The 23,954-nt window shown below is 45.4% G+C and overlaps 1 protein-coding gene across 2 annotated transcripts in view; it reads right to left on the bottom strand.

Moving 5' to 3' along the window:
- Positions 1-23,954, bottom strand: part of CACNA1S (calcium voltage-gated channel subunit alpha1 S) — a 727,186-nt gene that overhangs the window by 594,933 nt on the left and 108,299 nt on the right. For both annotated transcript variants that reach the window (XM_056557608.1, XM_056557607.1), the window contains 2 exons: positions 2,470-2,609; positions 1,686-1,838 (listed from right to left, as the gene is read on the bottom strand). In XM_056557608.1, the coding sequence (XP_056413583.1) occupies positions 1,686-1,838; positions 2,470-2,609 (293 nt within the window). The remainder of the gene's footprint in view (positions 1-1,685; positions 1,839-2,469; positions 2,610-23,954) is intronic.

Here is a 23,954-nt window from a genome sequence, read left to right as displayed (position 1 = left end):
GGTTTGTATCTTATGTGAGTCTACGATTAAGCACTTCGGTGCAAAACACGTCAGACATTCTCTCTGTATGTGACTTTTGTCCGAAGATTCTAATAAAGCAAGCTTTGATTTTACCTGCAAGCCTTTGGTGCTGGACAAATCTCTTTCTTCACATTTGCCTACTAAGCCGAGGGCAGGACCAGCACGTCCTTGCACAGGTGAAGCAGTAATTTGCAGTGAGAGTAAGCGGTACAGATGCTTGCACTATCGATTTAAATATAAAGGTTAGCTAAACCGCACGGTCGATTGCGTACACATTAAAAAAAAATACCTAAGTCCAAAATTGTGCATTTTTGGTCACTTCATATCCCATCAAACAAAAATGGTACCAATAAAAACTACAGCAAAAAAAAAAAAAAGGCCTCATACATCCCCATATGTGGTAAAATTCTAAAGTTATAGGGGTCAGAAAAGGACAATTTTAAAAATACAAATTTTGGTGTATGTAATTATAATTTTTTTAAGTGGTAAAAAAAAAAATTAAACCTACAAAAATTGGGTATCCTTGTAATCATATGGACCTACAGAATAACCTACCGAAAAGTGCACTGCGTAGAAACAAAAGCCCAAAAAAGTTGCAAAGTGGTGGTGTTGTTTTTTTTATTTCACCCCACAAATATTTTTTTGTTTGTTTAGCTGCAGATTTTGTTACAAAATAAGTGATGTCATTACAAAGTACAATTGGAGATGCAAAGCAAGCCCTTATATGGGTCTGTAGGTGCAAAATGAAACGTGTTATGATTTTTAGAAGGGGAGGGGGGGGGGGGGGGGGGGGACGAAAGTGTAAAAATGAAAATTGGTCCTTAAGGTGAAAATGGGCCAAGTCCTTAAAGGGGTACTCCGGTGCTTAGACATCTTATCCCCTATCCAAAGGATAGGGGATAAGATACCTGATCGCGGGAGTCCCACCGCTGGGGACCCTCGTGATCTTGCACGCGGCTCCCCGTTTGTAATCAGTCCCAGGAGCGTGTTCGCTCCGGGTCTGATTACCGGCTACTACAGGGTGGGCAGCGTGTGACTGCTATCACGCCCCCTCCCATAGGCTTGCATTGAGGGGCAGAGCGTGACGTCACACCCTGCCCGCCCTGTAGTCGCCTGGTAATCAGACCCGGAGCGAACACGCTGCGGGGACTGATTACAAACGGGGTGCCGCGTGCAAGATCACGGGGGTCCCCAGCGGCGGGACTCCCACGATCAGGCATCTTATCCCCTATCCTTTGGATAGGGGATAAGATGTCTAAGCACCGGAGTACCCCTTTAAGGGGTTAAAGTCCCATGCAAATCTATGGGAAATATATGTTCCAGCATAACTTCCGTACGGCTGGAGATATTTCAGTAATACCTGGATAATTAATATAGGATAATTAAATTAACCTTAACCTAGTACAAAATATGAGGTCGGGATATGAGGTCGGAATATAAGGAGGGGTTTTGGGGTAGGGATATAAAGAGGAGATTTGGGGTCATGATATGAGGAGGGGATATGGGGTCACCATATGAGGACAGGATATGAGGACAAAAGCTTCCTCCTTTGTTGCTTTTCCTACCCCCAAGGATAAGGTAGGGAAAACCCGGCAATGCCAGGTACTTAAGTATTTATTTCTAAAGACATGCAGGATGTTACTGTTATTAATAACAATTCTTACCTGTTCCTTTATAATAACAAGTCTTGTGCATCTTGCCAGAAAACAGCTCCAGCCCAACAATAGCATATATAATGATCATGAAAAGAACCAGTAATGCTATATGTAGAAGGGGAACCATTGCTTTAATTATGGAGTTAAGCACCACTTGAAGACCTTAGGAAGTAATAAACAATTGTAAAGAAATAAAATTAATCAAAACTCAGCTAATCATTTTACAGGCTGTTCTCTAGTGTTTCCTAGTTAATGCATTTTCAGTTGTGTGCTTTTTGAAAACTGCCACTGTGCCCAAAAATGACAACGAAGGAAAAACTGGCAAGTGCATTTACTATTCCATATTTCCCTACTGACTCCCTGCTAACATCTGGCCATGTCATCATGAGCTCCCGGCGCCGGCTTCAACGTTCGGAACAGTTTGTTCCAAACGCTGAGCAGCGGAGTACCCCTTTATGCAATTTAAACAACATTTATAATAAAATTAAAAAAAAGTTGCTGATTACCACTTCTATTAACCCAGCACATCTAAAATGTCCTAAAAACATTTTGGTGGGTTTTCAGTGTAAGAATAAATAGTGAAAAAGTAAACAAAAATTCTTACCCACTTTGGGGGAGAATTAGCAAACTGTCTTATAGCAAGATCTTCTTTGTTGCACATAACAACCAATCAGAGCTCAGCTTTTATTTTACCACAACAATATAATAAATAAAAACTGAAAATCTTACTATAAGATCGATTCACAAAAGGTCCCCTTATGTCCATGTATGCATCTTAAAAATAATTACTTACTTGGAACGCCAGAAACTAGTCGAAGTGGCCGTAATACACGAAATGCTCTCAGGGCCTTGACATTAAATCCAGCTCCTTTTCCTCCTGGGGCCGTTACACCTTGCAGTTTATTAATTTGCTCTAAGACTACAGAAAAAACCCTGCAATGTGAGACTTACAATAAGTAAAAAAAATCATAAGAAAACATGCTTTCTCAGGTTTACAAAAGCAAGATTTAGGGATCAATTTTAACTACAGTTAAAAAATAAAGAGAAAGAGTAGAGTCATAGGAGGTGCAAGACCCTAACCCTTTAAGGTCCAATTTTTCAAATCTGGCATGTGTCTCTTTAAATTGTAACTTTGACATGCTTAGCGATATGATTCTGAACATTTTTTTTGGGGGGACATATTGTACTTTATATTAGTAGTAAATCTGTGTTGATACATGTAGCATTTTTTTTATTTTATTTTTACACCCCAAAATATTGTAAAAAAAATTGGAAAATTTCTGGGTTTAAAAAAAATTGTTTTTATGGCATTCATGGTATGGCTAAAATGATGTTATCTTTATTATATGGGTCAGTACGATTATGGTAATACCCAATTTATATAGCTTTTTAAGTTCTTTTACCCTTTCTCAACAAAATCCTTGTTTTCCCCCTTTTTTTTGTTGCCATGTTTTGACAGCCATAACTTTTAAAAATTTTTGTCCAACATCATTGTATGAGGGCTTTTTTTTTATGGACCTACTGAACTGATACATGCTACCTTGCAATCTTTTTTATTCCACGTTTTGGGCCAAAACTAGGGATTTTTGCACTTTTTTTTGTTGTTGTTTCTTTCCTCTCTGCGTTCACCATGCAGGATAAATAACAATATCGTTTTTAAATCATAACGAATGTGGCAATACCTATTATGTCTAGGTTTAGGTGTTTTTTTTATTTTTTTTTTTGGGGGGGGGATAATACAGGGTTTTATTGGGAAAGGGGCATTTAGTTTATTTTATTTATGCTTAATTTATTGAAAAACATTTTTTATTTTTTATATTTTTCACTTTTTACTTGTCATACCATGCTGCAGTAAAGGTCAGTATCACATTTAGAATGTGCAATTAAGCCTATGACTGAACCTCACAGGCTGACATACAGGCCTCCTGCTGCCATGACAACCAAGGTGACCCCACAATCGCATCGCAGGGTCGCTGTTGGCGAACAGGGGGCACCCTCTCCCTCTATTATTCCCATAGATGCCATAATCAGGACAGATCATGACATCTATGGGGGTAACGTTGTCGAGACCGGCGCAATCCCGGTCTCAGCAGATGCAGAGGGACCCACCAGCAATCTCCTGCAGTACATCGCGCTGAGCAGGAGATAGCTAGAACATATGCATACATCTAGTTGCATTAACGTGTAGGCAACTGGGACATATGCACACATCCTGTAAGCTATGAGCTAGTGTACATTGTAGGCATAAATAATTCAAGTTCCTGGTGTGAGATTAAGTATATATATATATATATATATATATATATATATATATATATATACTGAGCTACACAAGGTCACAAATTAAGCCTTGCACAACATTTTTTTTACTTTTGTACACCTGTCAAGTCAGGTTGGGATATGTGCAGCTCTGAGTTCACCCACAGACACTTGTGGTGGCCCAGTATGGGAGTTATTACCCTGTACCCTTGCTGCCCTGTAAGGCAGCCTCACTGCCGTGTACCCTGCATCCCCCTCCCCCCCCCCCCCCCCCCCGCATCTGTTCTACTGTAATTGTACATTATCGCCTATGTTATGTATATAAGAATGGTGTATCTTTAAGAAAGGTTAACATGTGATCACCAGTTGGCATGTCAGTTGTCATGTGATTGTTACCCAGGAGGTATCAGTGACCAGGTAACTTAAGGGTGACCAATGGGACCACACCAGTCTCCCCCATAAAATCCCTGGGAGGAGTCTCTTCTCTCTCCTAGTTCCTGAGTCTTTCCTGAGGTGCAGTCGAGCCTAAGAGTGTGTCTGGAGTCATAGGAGGACTTAAGTCAGATCGGCAGCCACAAGCTACAAGTCTGCTAAAGTCACAGCTTAGTCTGTCTCCAGTCGAGTCAAGTCAGTCACTGATATCTATTGTCAAGTCAACATGGCCTGCACTAGATTGTCCAAAACCACTGCAAGTCCCAGCAAGCCCTTATAGTCTCTGAAGTCACTGGTCACCTCCATGGGCCTGGCTACACTGTATAGACTGTACCATCTGTCATTCAGTAAAGCTACCGTTGTCCGTAACTTGGCGTCGGAGTCATTATTGCCCCCCGTGCCTAGTCCAGGATCCAGTGGTATACCTTTGGATAGTATTGAGGATAAACCACACCCTGGCGTCACTAGGACACAGTGGGTTAAAAGGCACTGAACTAAGACAAGACAGACAGGGAATGCAAACAAATGTAAAATCAGAGTCTAACAGGCCAGGTCTTTACCAAAGAGAGCACAAAGTATCAAAATGGAAGACAGGCGAATTGTCAGGTCACTATAGCCAAGGGTCTAAAACATACAGGGAAGATTAAACCAGGGGTATAAAAAGTGCTAGTGCAGACAAAAACAGGCTATCTGGGAATTTAAATACAGCTCAGTCATTACAGTTTCCCCCTTTTATGAGGGGCCTCAGAATCCTCAATAACCTGAGAGGACAAAAGGTACTGGCGTCATCATGGATGGGCAATTAATTTCATCATCCATATATTCACTCACCTTCAATATCATTAGTGTCTTCTAGATCAAACACATTTCCCCTATCCTTATCACATCTCATAGATTCAGAAATCACATCCAAATTTTCAACCGACTCATTAGCACCCACAGAGTTCTAATTGGTTCAGACAGCCAAAAGGTTAATGCCCCCCAAAGAATATTGCCAGTTGAGAGATTCCGTTGAGCTCTTCCTCTGGCGTAGATGGGTCCATAGGCAAAATAGAAGGAGAAGACAGAGAAGAACTGAGAGTAACAGACCGTTCTTGTCTGCATTTGCGAAGTTGTCTGTCAAGACGGGTGGCCTGTTCAAAAGTGTCCGGAACGGGATAGGTGACCAACCTGTCCAACAAAATTAGCCAAGCCCAAAACTAAACTGCGCAATGAAGGCCAGGGTATTCTATTTTGTTGCCACGCACCATTTTTGAAATTCAGCACAATATTTCTCTACAAGTCTACAAGCCTGTTTAAGGACTCTTAGCTAATCAGTCAGTCAATCACATTGCAGCAACATGTAGACGTGGTCAAGACTACCGGCTGATGTTCAAACAGTATCAGAATGGGGGAAAAAGGGGATTTAAGTGACTTTATACGTGGCAAGGTTGTAGGTGTTGGTTTTTCTGAAACCTTTCTGATTTAGGGTATGTTCACACTACGGAATTCCGAGGCAGAAATCCGCGAGCGGAATTCCGCAGTGTGAACTTAACATTAGTGTGAATGGGTCTCCGCGAGACCAGTTCACACTGCGGAATTTCAGCGGCGGACAATTCCGCCGCTGAAATTGTTCCGCGCAAAGAAAGAACATGTTCATTCTTTGCACGGAAGTCACCGAGCACTGCATAGCCGTCAATGGTGACGGCGCAGCGCCGTGCGGTCCTTCCGCCACCGGCTGCCAGTCTGAATCTCCGCTCACTAAATTCAGCGAACGAAGATTCCGTTCACACTCTGTAGTGTGAACATACCCTTACTGGGATTTTTTTGCACAACCATCTCTATTGTTTACAGAGACTGGTCCTATTCTACAGAACACGTTTCCATTGCTCCAGAGTACAGTGTTACTTATTTACACCAGTCCATCCAATGTTTGGCATTGTACTGTGCAATTTCTCTGTGCATCTTTAATAGACACACATTTTTTCAGTAGTTGCGCTATAAGCCCTGTAATTTGTGAGACCAGTGTTTGTGAGACCAGCCTGGGTCTGAAAAAGAATGTAATGCTACGTCCTTGCAATAAAATAGCACAAACCAAAATGGGCCTCTCAGCCTCACCTGGTGGGTTCCTGGAGAATGTTGTAACCGAAAATCCGGGAATACAGCCATGACTCTCAAGCTCATGACTCCTGGACCAAGTTGGATTACTTATTTGTTTTTTTTGCCCTAGACTCTCTTAACCACCAAATGACATTCAGCAACTTAGCCTTGAGCACTTAGTAATATTGGAGCATGGTCTGAGATCACTGAGTCTTACTGACATGATCCTCAGAGTTTCCGATTTTTGGGAACTTACGGTATGGTGAGATATGGTGGGTATGGTGAGAGACAAACAATAATAAGTGTAATTAGAGGGTTGTTGGCTGGAATTTGCTTGGAATAATTAGGAGCATCAGCCATCTTCCCAACTATTTAGGGATACCACAAAGGTTGTTCTATGGGGTAGAATCTTAGCATACACAGGCTCTGTAAAAAGGAAAATCACCTTACAGCTTTGGACTCTGGGGTTAAACCTCCAAAAGACGTATACAGAATTTTCAGTATCCCCATCTGCAACCACCAAACAAGCCTGGTCTCTGGCTAAATCTGCCTATGCATTCTGGCTAGAATGTAGGGACAGTTTGTCCCGATCACAGTTTGAAGCCTCATTGTTCCGCTTTGGCCACAAACCGGGCCTCTTGCTGACTAGGTTCGCCAAAGGGGCTCTCTCTTCTTGCCAGATTCTGGTGCTTGAGGACGGGTCTGGTTTCTTTGCAAAGGAACCCCAAGATGATTAATAAAATCCTACAGAGCCACTTTTGCACCCTATACTCTGCAGCACCCTCTCCCCCTCTGCAAATCTTTTCTTTCTGGAGGAGGAGAAGTTCCTCAATTTCTCAGGAAGAATCGACAGTGGAGGTGAAGGATTTGAAACATAAGAAGCCTGGACCAGAAGTTCTGTTTCCCGGCAATGTTAATAAAATATTATTACCTAATAAAACACTAACTTTCTCAACCTTTATAATTCCTACTTACTGAAGGGGGGGGGGGGGGGGAGGATTTGTTATTACATGATAAACAAGGCCCATTGTGCTTATTAATGTTTATTTAAAAGTGATTTCTAAAATGATGGCGATAGGCTACCTTGCTACCACCCCAGTTGATTTCACCCTTGCAGGTTGGTTTTGTACATGGGGCAGTATGCTGTTGCCAGTATCTGTAATCTCTTCCCTTGAAGACGTCCAGAACAGACCACATTTTGCACACATCCCCTGCCATATTGTCCACGGAAGCAGAAAAAGCATTGGAACTGGCTGTGAGCAATTTTGCCAAAGGTGGGGGTTGGAGGCCCCTTCCTGCAGTATGTAAATGGTTACAGCATCCCTTGTTATGTTCCTTTAGGGTTTATGTCTCCAAAATGGGGTCACATGTGGGGGTTTCCACTGTTCTGGCACAATGGAGGATTTATAAACGCAACATGGCCTCCAACATCTATAGTGGGGAGAACAAGTATTTGATACAATGCCGAATTTTGCATGTTTTCCTACTTACAAAGCATGTAGAGGGCTGTAATTTTTACAATTTTTTTACATAGGTACTCTTCAACTGTCAGAGACGGAATCTAAAACAAAAATCCACAAAATTACATTGTATGATTCTTAAAAAATGTATATGCATTTTATTGCATGACGTAAGTATTTGATACATCAGAAAAGAATAACTTAATATTTGGTACAGAAACCTTTGGCTAAGCCACTCCAGAACCTTGAGATACTTCTTACAAAGCCACTCCTTAGTTGCCCTGGCTGTGTGTTTGGGGTTGTTGTCATGCTGGAAGACCCAGCCACGACCCATCTACAATGCTCTTATTGAGGGAAGGAGGTTGTTGACCAAGACCTTGTGATACATGGCCTCATCCATTCTCCACTCAATACAGTGCAGTTGTACTGTCCCCTTTGCAGAAAAGCAGCCCAAAGGAATGATGTTTCCACCTCCATGCTTCACGGTTGGGATGGTTTTCTTGGGGTTGTACTCATCCTTCTGATGAGTCCACGGTGAGTGGAGTTTAGACCAAAAAGCTCTATTTTTGTCTCATCGGACCATATGATCTTCTCCCATTCTGCTTCTAGATTATCCACTGGCAAACGTTAGATGAGCCTGGACATGCGCCAGCTTGAGCAGGGGGGCCTTGCCTGCACTACAGGATTTTATTCAATGACGGCGTAATGTGTTACTAATGGTTTTCTTGGAGACTGTGGTCCCAGCTCTCTTGAGGTCATTGACCAGGTCCTGCCATGTAGTTCTGGGCTGATCCCCCCCCACCCCTTCCTCATGATCATTGATGCCCCACGAGGTGAGATCTTGCATGGAGCCCAAGGCCGAGGGAGATTTATCGTCATCTTGAACTTTTTCCATTTTTTTATAATTTCACCAACAGTTGTTGCCTTCTCACCAAGCTGCTTGACTATTGTCCTGTAGCCCATCCTAGCCATCTGCAGGTCTACAATTTTATCCCTGATGTCCTTACACAGCTCTCTGGTCTTGGCCATTGTGGAGAGGTTTGAGTCTGTTTAAGTGTGTAGACAGGTGCCTTTTATACAGGTAACAAGTTCAAACAGGTGCAGTTAATACAGGTAATGAGTGTAGAACAGGAGGGCTTTTTAAAGAAAAAAATAACAGCTCTGTGAGAGCCGGAGTTCTTACTGGTTGGTAGGTGATCAAATACTTATGTCATGCAGTACGTACCCTTAAGGACGCAGGATGTATATTTACGTCCTGCGCCGACTCCTGCGGTATAACTCGCATCATATAAGCGCATCATATCAGGTCGGTCCCGGCAAGTAACAATAGCCGGGACCCGTGGCTAATCACCGATCATGGTGATGCTCGGTATTCACCCTTCAGACGCGGCATCTAAAGTTAAAGTAAAACCTTCCCGGCAGCTCAGTCAGGCTGATTGGGACCACTGCGGTGAAACCGCTGTGTCTCAATCAGCTGTACGGACATGAGGAGGGTCTCTACCTGCCTCCTTGTTGTCTGGTCACCGAATGACTGCTCCGTGCCTGAGATCCAGGCAGGAGCAGTCAAGCGGTGATAACACTGATCAATGCTATGGCATAGCATATCAAAGTATTGCATATTATAGTCCCCTATGGGGGCTATAACATTGCAAAAAAAAAATGCATAACATTGCAGAAAATAAAATGTTAATAAATGTGAATTAGCCCCTTCCCTAATAAAAGTTTAAATCACCCCCCTTTCCCCATTTAAAAAAAAAAACTATGTAAATAAAAATAAAATATAAACAAACATATGTGGTATTGCCAGATGCGTAAATGTCCAAACTAGGCCTTCACTATATATATCGCAACGGCAATCGCATCATGATTTTTGCCAATTGCGATATGTTGATTTCGCCATTGCTAAAAAAGTGTGATTATTTACCTGCTCCCCGGCCACTGCAGCTCCGGTGGTCCGACGGCAGGAGCTCTGGTGACGGCAGCAGGGGCTCATGTTGCGGCGAGGATTGGCGCAGCAGAAGCAACTCACTGCGCTTCCCTACCTTCATTGGCAGCGAGGACTGGCCCAGCAGTCCACATGACTGCGCTCTCCTCCTGTGATTGGCGGCGTACATCAGGTAAGGAGTTAACCCCACCAAGGCCGGCCACCATAAATAAACGGTGCAGCTGTGCAGTATGTAAATGCAGTGAGCTCAGGAGCTGAGTTCGCTTCACACTGGCTTATGCCGGATATCACCAATCCGGGTGATGGCCGGGATTAACCCTTTAGACGCCGTGATCTAAGTTGATCGCGGCATCCAAAATGCCGAAATGTCCAAAGTGCCGGTAGTTCAGTGAAGCGGAGCTGTTTGGGACACCCATGGTAAAACCGCGGGGTACCAATCAGCTGAGAGGACGGGTGGAGGTTCCATACCTGCCTGCGGCTTGTCCGATCAGCTCTCTTATAATGCTGGCAGCGTCATCAGCTAGTAGTTATGAAACGCCAATAACACTGATCAATGCTGTGCTATGGGCTCCTATGGCACAACATTGTTCAGTGTCTGCAATCACAACATTGCATCTGATAGTCCCTATGGTAGTGTTTTCCAAACAGTGTGCCTCCAGCTATTGCAAAACTACAACTCCCAGCAGGCCTGTTTGGAAAACACTGCCCTATGGGGCCTAATAAAATTGTGAGAAAAAAAATGTAAAAACAAAAAGGTATTAAATGTTAATAAGCCCTTCTCCTAATAAAAGTTTGAATCACCCCTCTTTTCCCTCCATTTTGAAATAAATTAATGTAAACAAAAATAAACATAAACATACGTGGTGTTGCCGCATGCGTAAATGTCAGAACTATTAAAATATAACTAAATGAAACCGCACGGTCAGTGGCGTAAACGTAAAAAAAAAAATTTATAACAGGATTGGCCAGGAGAGTACGCAGACTACACTATACCAGGCCAGGAGAGTACAGGGACTATACTATACCAGGCCAGAAGAGTAAGCGGACTACACTATACCAGGCCAGGAGAATACACAGACTACACTATACCAGGCCAGGAGAGTACAGGGACTATACTATACCAGGCCAGAAGAGTAAGCGGACTACACTATACCAGGCCAGGAGAGTAAAGGGACTACACTATACCAGTACAGTGCGCAGACTACACTATACCAGGCCAGGCACATGAAATTCGGAGGAGGAATTAAGCTAATTTCTCCCCATTTCATATCCAATCCCCTCTATTTTATGTTCAGTCAATGAACATGAAATTGGGCGAGTACGCTTTATGAAATAGAGGGATTGGACATTAACCCCTTAACCCCTTAAGGACGCAGGGTTTTTCCGTTTTTGCATTTTCATTTTTTCCTCATCACCTTCTAAAAATCATAACGCTTCCAATTTTGCACATCAGATTCCATATGATGGCTTTTTTTTTTGCGCCACCGATTCTACTTTGCTGTGACATTAGTCATTTTACCCAAAAATCCACGGTGAAATGGAAAAAAAATGTATTGTGCAACAAAATTGAAGAAAAAATGTCATTTTGTAACTTTTGGGGGCTTCCGTTTCTACGCAGTGCATTTTTCGGTAAAAATAACACCTTGTCTTTATTCTGTAGGTCCATACGGTTAAAATGATACCCTACTTATATACCGTATATGCCGGCGTATAAGACGACTTGGCGTATAAGACGACCCCTAATTTTTACAGTTAAAATATAGAGTTTGGGATATACTCACCATATAAGACTACCCCTCCTACCGCGATGTACGGTACCTTGTAGTTCCCCCAACATTAGGTAGGCATCATGTTCCCCCACATTAGGTAGGCAGTATAGTTCCCCCACAATAGTAGGCAGCATAGGTCGGGAGTTACCCCACATTAGGTCAGCAGTTACCCCACATTAGTAGGCAGCTCCCCCACATTGGTAGCAGTTCCCCCACAATAGTAGGCAGCTCCCCCACATTTGTAGGCAGCTCCCCCCACATTTGTAGGCAGCTCCCCCCACATTAGGTCAGCAGTTCCTCCACAATAGTAGGCAGCTCCCCCCACATTTGTAGGCAATTCCCCCACAATAGTAGGCAGTTCCCCCACAATAGTAGGCAGCTCCCCCCACATTTGTAGGCAGCTCCCCCTACAATAGTAGGCAGCTCCCCCCACATTTGTAGACAATTCCTCCACATTAAGTCAGCATTTCCCCCACAATAGTAGGCAGTTCCCCCACAATAGTAGGCAGCTCCCCCCCACATTTGTAGGCAGCTCCCCCCACAATAGTAGGCAGCTCCCCCCACATTTGTAGGCAGCTCCCCCCACAATAGTAGGCAGCTCCCCCCACATTTGTAGGCAGCTCCCCCCACATTTGTAGGCAGCTCCCCCACATTAGGTCAGCAGTTCCCACACAATAGTAGGCAGCTCCCCTCCACATTAGATTGGCAGCTCCCCCAAACAGACATACAGCTTCCAGCCATATACAGTGTATGGCTGCAGGCTGTATGTCTGTACTGGTCTGCCCCCACAGTGTTCCGATCACCGCTCCTCCGGCCCGGACCATCTGCTGCTATGGCCTATGGACCATAGCAGTAGGTGCCGGGACCGGGGAGCGGTGACCGGATCACTTAAGATAGCACGGCCGGTCACTCACCAGGCCCCGGTCGGCACGCGTCCTCCTGCGGTCCTCCTGGTCCTGCGCTCCTCTGCCTCTATGGTTGTAGGCATGTGACGTCACTGACGTCCCGTGCGTACAACCATAGAGACGGAGGACCGGCGGACATCCTTATGTCCCGAAAAGATTTTTCGGGACACAGGGATGTCCGGCATAAGAATACCTATGATTATCTGCCCGGGCTGGCTCCCGTGTGTGGCTGCAGGCAGGGGCCGGCCAGAGCAGGTAAAAACTAATACTGTATACTAAAAAACAAGGGGCCTCCAGCTATTGTAAAACTACAACTCCCAGCATGCCCGGACAGCCTTTGCCGTGCTGGGAGTTGTAGTTTCCCAACAGCTGGAGGCATCCTGGTTTTTAGTATACAGTATTCGTTTTTACTTGCTCTGGCCGGTCCCCGTCTGCAGCCACACACGGGAGCCGATCTGGGCAGATAATCAGAAGTTTTCCTATCCGGACCTCAATACCCGGCGTATAAGACGACCCCCGACTTTTCAGAAGAAAATTTGTGGTTAAAAAGTCGGCTTATACGCCGGGATATATGGTAGGTTGGATATTGTCGTACTTCGGAAAAAAATCATAACTACATGCAGGAAAATTTATATGTTAAAAATTCTCATCTTCTAACCCCTATAACTTTTTTATTTTTTCGCATACGGGCGGTATTAGGACTCATTTTTTGCGCCATGTTTTGAAGTTTTTATCGGTACCATTTTTGTATTGATCGGACTTTTTGATCGCTTTTTATTCATTTTTTCATGATATAAAAAGTGACGAAAAATACACTATTTTGGACTTTGGAATTTTTTTGCACGCATGCCATTGACCGTGCGATTTAATTAACGATGTATTTTTATAGTTCGGACATTTTCGCTCGCGGCGATACCACATATGTTTATTTTTATTTACACAGTTTTTTCTTTTCTTAATGGGAAAAGGGGGGTGATTCAAACTTTTATTAGGGAAGGGGTTAAATGACCTTTGTTAACTTTTTTTTTCCACTTTTTTTTTGCAGTGCTATAGCTCCCATAGGGAGCTCTAGCACTGCATACACTGATCTCCTATGCTGATCCCTGCAAAGCCATAGCTTTGCACGGATCAGTCAGATAGGGGCTCGACTGCTCAAGCCTGTAGCTCAGGCTTGGAGCAATCAATCGACGATCGGACGCTGCGGAGACAGGTAAGGAGACCTCCGCCTGTGTCCCAGCTGATCAGAACTGATTGAGCTGCCGGGAAGCGTTTACTTTCGTTTTCAGATGCGGCGGTCACGCACGGCACAACGATCGATGCAGCGCGCTGTTAGCCCAGGGTCCCGGCTATAATTAGCAGCCGGGACCGACCCGGTGTGATGCCATTTTAAACACCGGGACCGGGCGTAGGGCGTACAGGTATGCCCTTCCTCCTTAAGAGGTTAAATCAACTGATGCCAGAAAGTTAAAAGGATTTGTAAATTACTTATTAAAAAATCTTATAGGAAATTATTTTCTTTTTGGAACACAGTGCTCTCTGCTGACATCACGAGCACGTACGTAATGACCAAATCACTGGCCTATACTCAAATCAAACCCACACACTCACGGATCAGCCCTCACCGGAAAGCTCTGTATTTCATTCTGCTAATAATTGCTGTGCCTCACTAAGAAGTCAGACCTCTGTACCCAGTGAAGACAGTCATCCAGCCCAAGATGAACCCCATGCACAGTTTCAGTCTCCTACCAATGATCATCATCATCAGTCTCCTATCACTGATCATCATCATCATCATCAGTTCCCAGGAAAGAGACCACTTTCACCTGTTAATACAATCACACCTACTGTGGTGCAATTTCATGAGCCTCACAATACCTCCAATAGTAACATGTACCAAACTATTATAGCAAATATGGTGTCTGAATCTTTTCAACCGGCCCTTGGAACAAAGATCTGGAATAATACCCTACTCTGGATTTGCATGGGTTCCATGGAAACCCAGGAAGTGCAAGCTATAGTTAACCCTGCAAATCTGTATCTTCAGCATAATGATGGCCTTGCTGCTGCCTTAGTGCAGGCAGGGGGGAATAGTATACAGCATGACTCTGATCTGTTGGTACTACATCAAGGGCCCATTTCAACCTCCCAACTGGCAATTGCAGGTTCTGGGACACTGCCTTGCAACATGATAATACATGTTGTTGGTCTCAGATATTCCTCTGCCCAACATGATGCCTGCATAAGGCAGCTTCAGTCCCAAATACACCACATTCTTGATCTAGCTGGAGAGAAGGAAATTTCCCTTCTGGCCATTCCACCCATCAGTTCTGTACTCTTTGGATTTCCTTCTTATATCTGTGCCAATGGTATTAAACATCACAAGCCAATACCAACAGTGCAAGAAATCAGGCATATCTCTAAAACATACGAAAGAGTCCAAGCTCTGGTGGATGCTGTCAACTTGTTCAAGAAACCTAACCACTAGGGTAAACACCCAATGCCACATGATGATTCAGATAACCTACAACATGGCTTTCCCAGATCCATGCCAACTAAACTTTTGCCCATACAGCCTGATGATTCCAGAGATCTCCTGCATTGTTTTGGTGAATCCAGTCCACCGCAAACTATGCCAATACCACTTACTAGGGATCGACCGATTATCGGTATGGCCGATATTATCGGCCGATAATCACTATTTTGGGCATTATCGGTATTACCTTGCCGATAAGCCGATAATGCCCCGCCCCCGCACCGCCCCCACCGCATCGCGACCGTGCAGTGGCGTCTATGCAGCGTACTAGGCCGGAGCCTGCCCGGAGTGGAGAAGATGACCCCCGGAGAAGAAGGACAGCCCGGACCGGTTCACCCTTCACCTGGAATGCCGCCGGACACTACAGGAAGGAAGGATGGATGGCCCGGACCACCCTGACAGGTAGGGGAGAGAAGTGGGTGGTGGCGGCGGCCTATGGCACCGTAAAAGCCACTGCAGTGCATTGATTTAAAGCGCCCGCTTTAAATCAATGACCTGCAGCGGTGTCGAGGGGGGATAAATAGCCGATAACTTATACCGGAATATCGGTATAAGTTATCGGCTATCGGCCCTAACCTCCACCGATTATCGGTATCGGCCCTAAAAAAACGATATCAGTCGATCCCTACCACTTACCTATGGTGGTATTAAAGGGTCTGAAAAACCTCTTTCAGAAACGTTATAAATATGTTCTGTTTACCTCGGTGCAAGTAAATAATCTCCTAAACCAACTCCCTGACCCAGAGAAACAGCCAATGCCTTTCTACAGAAGAATCAAGCAAATCCAACAAACCTATTCATCAGTATGGAAGGATTTATATAATCTAGTCTCAGAATCAGAACTGGAGACGCCTTCTGGCCTATCATTTCCGCCAGCCTTGATAGCTCTGCTATTGTGGACAAGGAGACATACTCTTCTGGAACAGAATTCTGCTGACAACTACATGCCTGGGCTAGAGACAGACTAGCTTCAAGCTCCACCAATTTCTTTCATGCCTCTCAGGAACCTACGGAATCAGCTGAAAAGTTTTTCTCCAGACTACTTAATCTGTTCCAGGATCAAGGTTATGACCTAGGAAGCAAATTCCATAAGACACTCTTCATTAGCACCTTTGTTACTGGCCTCCATGATGCTGAAGAAAGGCTTACGGACACTAGGCCTGATTATGTGACACTTGAACCAAAACAGCTTTTACTCATTGTCGAAGCTATTGAAAAACAAACTGAAGTGGCATCTACCAAGAGGAGCTCGGATGTGTCAATCTGTCAAGATGCACCGATGATGTTTAATGCTACAGCACAATACCCGGTTCAGAATTATGTCCCTCAGTTCCAAACCGTTCCTGCTCGGTACCGTGTTCCGACTTAACCCCCTTGAAGATCACCCGTCAGAACGATCATCTGCTACAGATGTGGTAAAATCGGGCATGTCAAGTGAACCTGCAGAACCAGACTTTCTCCTTGCAACTACTAAATGGATTCAGCCACTGCAAGGCCAATGATGTCACAAAACCATATTGTCATAATATGGACAAACAACAATCTGGAACTCTCTCCGGACACCCAAACCACTCCAGGATGAATCAACAATGGAGACCCAACAACAGAATAACTCAAGAGAATCCAGCTAATTATGTCCCGTATAGAAATTATCAAAAATCTGCATTTGAGATTCACTCCTGAAACTCAAAGCCACCAATAAATATAAGGATGATGGGATGTACCTTGAATTATCCTAACCATTCACACCTGTAGAACTTCATGTCCTGCAAGCCTCTCCACTGATGGTCATGAACATCTCAACAAAGACTATAACCGATGTCTGTCTATCTACAAAAAATTCCTGACTGTGTCTGGTCCGAAGCCCCAGATGGTATTGGACTCTCGCATGTTCCGCATGTTAAGGTCTTCTTAAAACCCAGAGCCAAGATACCTAGAGTACCCCAGTATCCCCTCAAGGCGAATCAAGAAACTTCTCTTTCTGAACAAATTGCAACTCTTCTCAAGAATGGAGCCTTAATCAAATGTGTTTCCCCAGCAAACAATCCTTTGTTTCCAGTAAAGAAGAAGACACCAAAAGGACAACCTGAGAAGTTCCGCATGGTACATGACCTTCGTGCCATTAATGCTGCCACAGTTCTGGATACTCAGATTGTTCCCAACCCACATTCTCTGCTCAGTTCGATACCACCAGATGCCAAGTTTTTTACTGTTCTGGACTTAGCCAATGCTTTCTTCAGCGTTCCTTTGCATCCAGACTGCTAGTACCTCTTTGCCTTTACTCACCAAGGAGGACAATACACCTGGACACGCTTGCCACAGGGAGCTCAAAACTCCCCCAATCATTTTTCTCAAGCCTTATCCACCTGTCTGCATCCATGGTTATGTGCCCATCCAAATGTGACTTTATTTTAATATGTGGATGTCCTTCTACACTGTGCCACATCACAAGATGAGTGTGCCACCACGTCAGTTGATCTGCTATCTTTTCTTTCTTCAATCAACTGCAAGGTGTCCCTTGGAAAAGTTTAATGGGCACAACAAAAAGTTTTCTTCCTAGGACATTGTATCTCTCAAGGTGCTAAACACCTCACGGAAGATAGGAAGCAAGCCATACAAGAGATTCCTGTACCTACAACTGTCAAGCAACTACAGGCTTTCCTTGGTATGATCACTTACTGCCGACAATTGATTCCGAATGCCTCAGCACTGATGCAACTGATGCCATTCCTGCTATGACTTAGAAGCAACCACTTTCATGGGAAGCCATACAGTGTTTGAACCACCTGAAAGACCTTATCATGTCCGCTCCTGCACTTGACATCCCGAACTATGAACTACGGTTTTATCTGTTTGTCTCTGGAGTCCTTGCACAAAAACATGGAGACAAATTGAGACCTTTGGGATACTACTCAAGCAGACTAGATCCTGTTGCACAAACTGCACCCACCTGCCTTTGAGCTGTGCTAAAGACCTTTTGGAAAACACTTCGGACATCATTCTTGGACATTCTATCATTATCCTTACTTCATATGATCTGAAAGCTATTTTGAGTCAATGCCAAAGAAATCCACTTTCTCTACAAAGACAAGTGAGGCTTCAATGCTCTCTCTCTTACTTCCGGATAAAGTCACTCTTCAAAGATGCGCAATCCTGAATCCATCCCCTGCTTCCTCTCTGGGGGGGATGATGAAGAAAAACAAATTGAACAAAATGATGGAGACCTCGGTGACCATAAGCACAATTGTTTAGAGGTTATGGAAATTGAGACATCACATCTACCAACAGTCCAAGAAACACCATTGGACAATACAACCTTTACTCTCTACACAGATGGGTCCAGATATGCTGATGAAAGTGGCAACTTCCACACAGGATACTCAGTGGTTAGCCCATTCAAAGTTCTGTGAGCAAGACTACTCCCTTCCCGTATTTCAGCACAAGAGGCAGAACTCATTGCCTTAGCTGAAGCCTGCCGCATTTTGGAAGGACAAACTGCCAACATCTACACGGACTCTGCCTATGGGCATGGAGCGGCGCTGGACTTCGGATTGAAATGGGCCCTAAGGGGGTACATGACTGCAAGAGGAACCCCTATAAAGAACTTTGAAACTGTCAGGACTCTGACTGAAGTCTAAAAATTGCCTGAACAAGTGGCAATCATGAAAGTCAATAGCGCACGGAAGATTGGACTCTGAGGAAGCCAAAGGAAAATTCCTGGCAGACCAGCTTATTGCAGGAAATTATAGTTTAGTAAAGTTTGTTATTAACCTGTGTTATGAGCTGAAAGTAACACATGTTGCAGTTTTATTCTTCCATTTCAGATCCAGACACTGAGCAAGGAAATCACAATCTGCAGCCTGGAGAGTTTGTTCTCATGAAAAGACACATGAGGGGGCCGCTGGAAACTAGATTTGAAGGCCCTTATCAGGTTCTACTGACAACTCTGACTTCGGTGAAACTGGAAGGAGAATCAACATGGATACGCCTCACACTGCAAGAGGGTTCCTACACCATGCTCCTGATACATATCCTTTTTCGTATAAGTGGAGTACAAACCCAGCAACCCAATCCGACTCCACCACACTACTGGGCTTACTTGACAATGACCCAAGAGTTGTATCCCATGTTTTGATAACTCTTCCAGTGCCCAAGTGACTACCTTTAAATTTGACTAATGTGACATTGTGAATTGCCCCGAGGTGCAAAAACAATGTCTTATGTATGGGGAAGACAATTCAATATACACATGTGTGACGGATGACTACTGGGGGAACAACTGTGACTATTGGAGAGCAGTGGGATGGAACACAGGGACTGACTGGGACTATAGACCACAGAGTGCCAATAGAAAAAAAGACAATACTGACAAATCTCTACTACAGAGAATGACAATTGGGTGTTGCGTAGTCCAAGAAAACAATAATCTTCACTGTAGAGGCCGCATTTAAAACAGGGACAATGTATGTGGCTATTGAACCTACTATTTCAGCTTATCTGAACCTAATTGAAACATCAGACCCAAGCATGACCGAGAGAATTCCCCCCATGAGAACAACTATCCTGTGTGCCAATGGTGCATGTGCAAACCCAGCAGAGTAGGGTGAACATAGAAGTCCCAGGTAAAGGACAAGTCTTAGTACAAAGGGGGGCTGTTCACCAGGAGCTGCTCGTCTAAAATCAGTGAAGCATCCCATACCCGTTTTTTATTTTTCTCCGCCTGAACCTGGGACTATTAATCAGAGCGCACTAGGGATCGACCGATTATCGGTTTGGACGATATTATAGGCAGATATTCACGATTTTGGACATTATCGGTATCGGCAATTACCTTGCCGATATGCCGATAATGCCCAGCCCCCCCCTCCCCGGCCAGAGACCACCGCCGCAACCACTGCCCCATTGCCTCCCCCATCCCCGGTTTTATAATTACCTGTTCCCGGGGCCCGCGCTACTTCTGGCTCCTTCGATGTCCTGTGTGCAGTGCAGCACAATGACGAGTGACATTCTCAACGCGACGTCACCTTCAGTGCGCACAGTGACAGCTCAGGACGCCGCCGGAGCCAGAAGTAGCGCAGACCCCGGGCCCCCTGAACAGATAATAATAAAACCGGGGATGGGGGAGGCAATGGGGCAGCGGTGGTGGTTGGACTAGGGAGGACCCCAGGACAGGCAGGGGGAGAGAAGCGGGTGGCGGCGACAGCCTCTGGCCCCGCAAAAGCCGCTGCAGTTCATTGATTTAAAGCGCCCGCTATAAATCACTGATCTGCGGGGCTGGGGGGGAGGGAACTAGCCGATAACTTATACCGGATAGCCGATAACTCGATCCTTAGAACGCACCATGGGGAGAAATGTTGTGTATGGTAACAAAAATCTTTTAGTACGGAATTGATAGGGATGACCCTTATGTTTCTAATGACGGTTCAATATACTAATAATAATATGCCATTGCTGCTGGAAAAATATATCTGTTACCTACCCTTTAACCCATATACATCAGAATGCTATCTGCTGGTGACTCTGCCAAGAAATTAATGGACACTATATATGCTAATATATACGGACACAACAATCCAACAACCAATCAAAATGTAACATGCTAATTATTGTCACGATGCCGGCTGGCAGGTAGTGGATCCTCTGTGCCAGAGAGGGATTGGCGTGGACCGTGCTAGTGGACCGGTTCTAAGCCACTACTGGTTTTCACCAGAGCCCGCCGCAAAGCGGGATGGTCTTGCTGCGGCGGTAGTGACCAGGTCGTATCCACTAGCAACGGCTCACCTCTCTGGCTGCTGAAGATAGGCGCGGTACAAGGGAGTAGGCAGAAGCAAGGTCGGACGTAGCAGAAGGTCGGGGCAGGCAGCAAGGATCGTAGTCAGGGGCAACGGCAGAAGGTCTGGAAACACAGGCAAGGAACACACAAGGAACGCTTTCACTGGCACTAAGGCAACAAGATCCGGCAAGGGAGTGCAAGGGAAGTGAGGTAATATAGGGAAGTGCACAGGTGATAACCCTAATTGGAACCACTGCGCCAATCAGCGGCGCAGTGGCCCTTTAAATCGCAGAGACCCGGCGCGCGCGCGCCCTAGGGAGCGGGGCCGCGCGCGCCGGGACAGAACAGACGGGGAGCGAGTCAGGTAGGGGAGCCGGGGTGCGCATCGCGAGCGGGCGCTACCCGCATCGCGAATCGCATCCCGGCTGGCAGCGGGATCGCAGCGCCCCGGGTCAGAGGACGTGACCGGAGCGCTGCAGCGGAGGGAGTGAAGCGAGCGCTCCGGGGAGGAGCGGGGACCCGGAGCGCTCGGCGTAACAGTACCCCCCCCCTTGGGTCTCCCCCTCTTCTTGGAGCCTGAGAACCTGAGGAGCAGACTTTTGTCAAGGATGTTGTCCTCAGGTTCCCAGGATCTCTCTTCAGGACCACAACCCTCCCAGTCTACTAAAAAAAATTTTTTCCCTCTGACCTTTTTGGCAGCCAAAATTTCCTTGACCGAGAAGACGTCCGAGGAGCCGGAAACAGGAGTGGGAGGAACAGATTTGGGAGAAAAACGGTTGAGGATGAGTGGTTTGAGAAGAGAGACGTGAAAGGCATTAGGGATACGAAGAGAAGGAGGAAGAAGAAGTTTATAAGAGACAGGATTAATTTGACACAAAATTTTGAAAGGACCAAGATAGCGTGGTCCCAACTTGTAGCTAGGGACACGGAAGCGGACATATTTAGCGGAGAGCCATACCTTGTCTCCAGGGGAAAAAACGGGGGGAGCTCTTCTTTTCTTATCCGCGAACCTCTTCATGCGTGAAGAAGCCTGTAAGAGAGAATTTTGGGTCTCTCTCCATATAATGGAAAGGTCACGAGAAATTTCATCCACAGCGGGCAGACCAGAGGGCAAGGGGGTAGGGAGGGGGGGAAGAGGGTGACGGCCGTACACCACGAAAAATGGGGATTTGGAGGAAGATTCAGAGACCCTGAAGTTATACGAGAATTCGGCCCATGGAAGGAGATCTGCCCAGTCATCCTGGCGGGAGGAAACAAAATGTCGCAAATAATCACCCAGGATCTGGTTAATTCTTTCTACTTGTCCATTGGACTGGGGATGATATGCAGAGGAAAAATTTAATTTAATCTTGAGTTGTTTACAGAGAGCCCTCCAGAATTTAGACACGAATTGGACCCCTCTATCCGAGACAATCTGCGTAGGCAACCCGTGAAGACGAAAAATGTGTACAAAAAATTGTTTAGCCAACTGAGGCGCAGAAGGAAGACCAGGAAGAGGGATGAAATGTGCCATTTTGGAGAATCGATCAACGACCACCCAAATAACGGTGTTGCCACGGGAAGGGGGTAAATCAGTAATAAAATCCATACCAATCAGAGACCAAGGCTGTTCGGGGACAGGCAGAGGATGAAGAAAACCAGCGGGCTTCTGGCGAGGAGTCTTATCCCGGGCACAGATAGTGCAGGCTCGCACAAAGTCCCCAACATCCGTCTCCAGAGTCGGCCACCAATAGAAGCGGGAGATGAGTTGCACAGATTTCTTGATGCCCGCATGACCTGCGAGATGGGAGGAGTGACCCCATTTGAGGATTCCGAGGCGTTGGCGTGGAGAAACAAAGGTCTTTCCTGGAGGAGTCTGCCTGATGGAGGCAGGAGAAGTGGAGATCAGGCAGTCAGGTGGAATGATGTGTTGCGGAGGGAGATCAACTTCTGAGGCATCCGAGGAACGAGAGAGAGCATCGGCCCTAATGTTCTTATCGGCAGGACGAAAGTGAATCTCAAAATTAAATCGGGCAAAGAACAGAGACCACCGGGCCTGGCGAGGATTCAGCCGTTGGGCAGACTGGAGGTAGGAGAGGTTCTTGTGGTCGGTGTAGATAATAACAGGAAATCTTGATCCCTCCAGCAGATGCCTCCATTCCTCAAGTGCTAATTTAATGGCTAGAAGCTCTCGATCCCCGATGGAGTAGTTCCTCTCCGCTGGAGAGAAGGTCCTAGAGAAAAAACCACAAGTGACAGCATGCCCGGAAGAATTTTTTTGTAGAAGAACAGCTCCAGCTCCCACTGAGGAGGCATCAACCTCCAATAGGAAGGGTTTGGAAGGGTCAGGTCTGGAGAGCACGGGAGCCGAAGAAAAGGCAGACTTGAGTCGTTTAAAGGAGTCTTCTGCTTGAGGAGGCCAGGACTTGGGATCAGCATTTTTTTTGGTTAAAGCCACGATAGGAGCCACAATGGTAGAAAAATGTGGAATAAATTGCCTGTAATAATTGGCGAACCCCAAAAAGCGTTGGATAGCACGGAGTCCGGAGGGGCGTGGCCAATCTAAGACGGCAGAGAGTTTGTCTGGATCCATCTGTAGTCCCTGGCCAGAGACCAAATATCCTAGAAAAGGAAGAGATTGGCATTCAAACAGACATTTCTCAATTTTGGCATAGAGTTGGTTGTCACGAAGTCTCTGAAGAACCATACGGACATGCTGGCGGTGTTCTTCTAGATTGGCAGAAAAAATTAGGATATCGTCCAGATATACAACAACACAGGAGTATAACAGATCACGAAAAATTTCATTGACAAAGTCTTGGAAGACGGCAGGGGCATTGCACAGTCCAAAGGGCATGACCAGATACTCAAAGTGTCCATCTCTGGTGTTAAATGCCGTTTTCCACTCGTCCCCCTCTCTGATGCGGATGAGGTTATAGGCGCCTCTTAAGTCCAATTTAGTGAAGATGTGGGCACCTTGGAGGCGATCAAAGAGTTCAGAGATGAGGGGTAAGGGGTAGCGGTTCTTAACCGTGATTTTATTAAGACCGCGGTAGTCAATGCAAGGACGTAGGGAGCCATCTTTTTTGGACACAAAGAAAAATCCGGCTCCGGCAGGAGAGGAGGATTTACGGATAAAGCCCT

This window comes from Hyla sarda, chromosome 2, assembly GCF_029499605.1.
Source record: "Hyla sarda isolate aHylSar1 chromosome 2, aHylSar1.hap1, whole genome shotgun sequence".
NCBI classification, from domain to species: domain Eukaryota; kingdom Metazoa; phylum Chordata; class Amphibia; order Anura; family Hylidae; genus Hyla; species Hyla sarda.
This window is presented reverse-complemented; position numbering and strand designations above follow the sequence as displayed.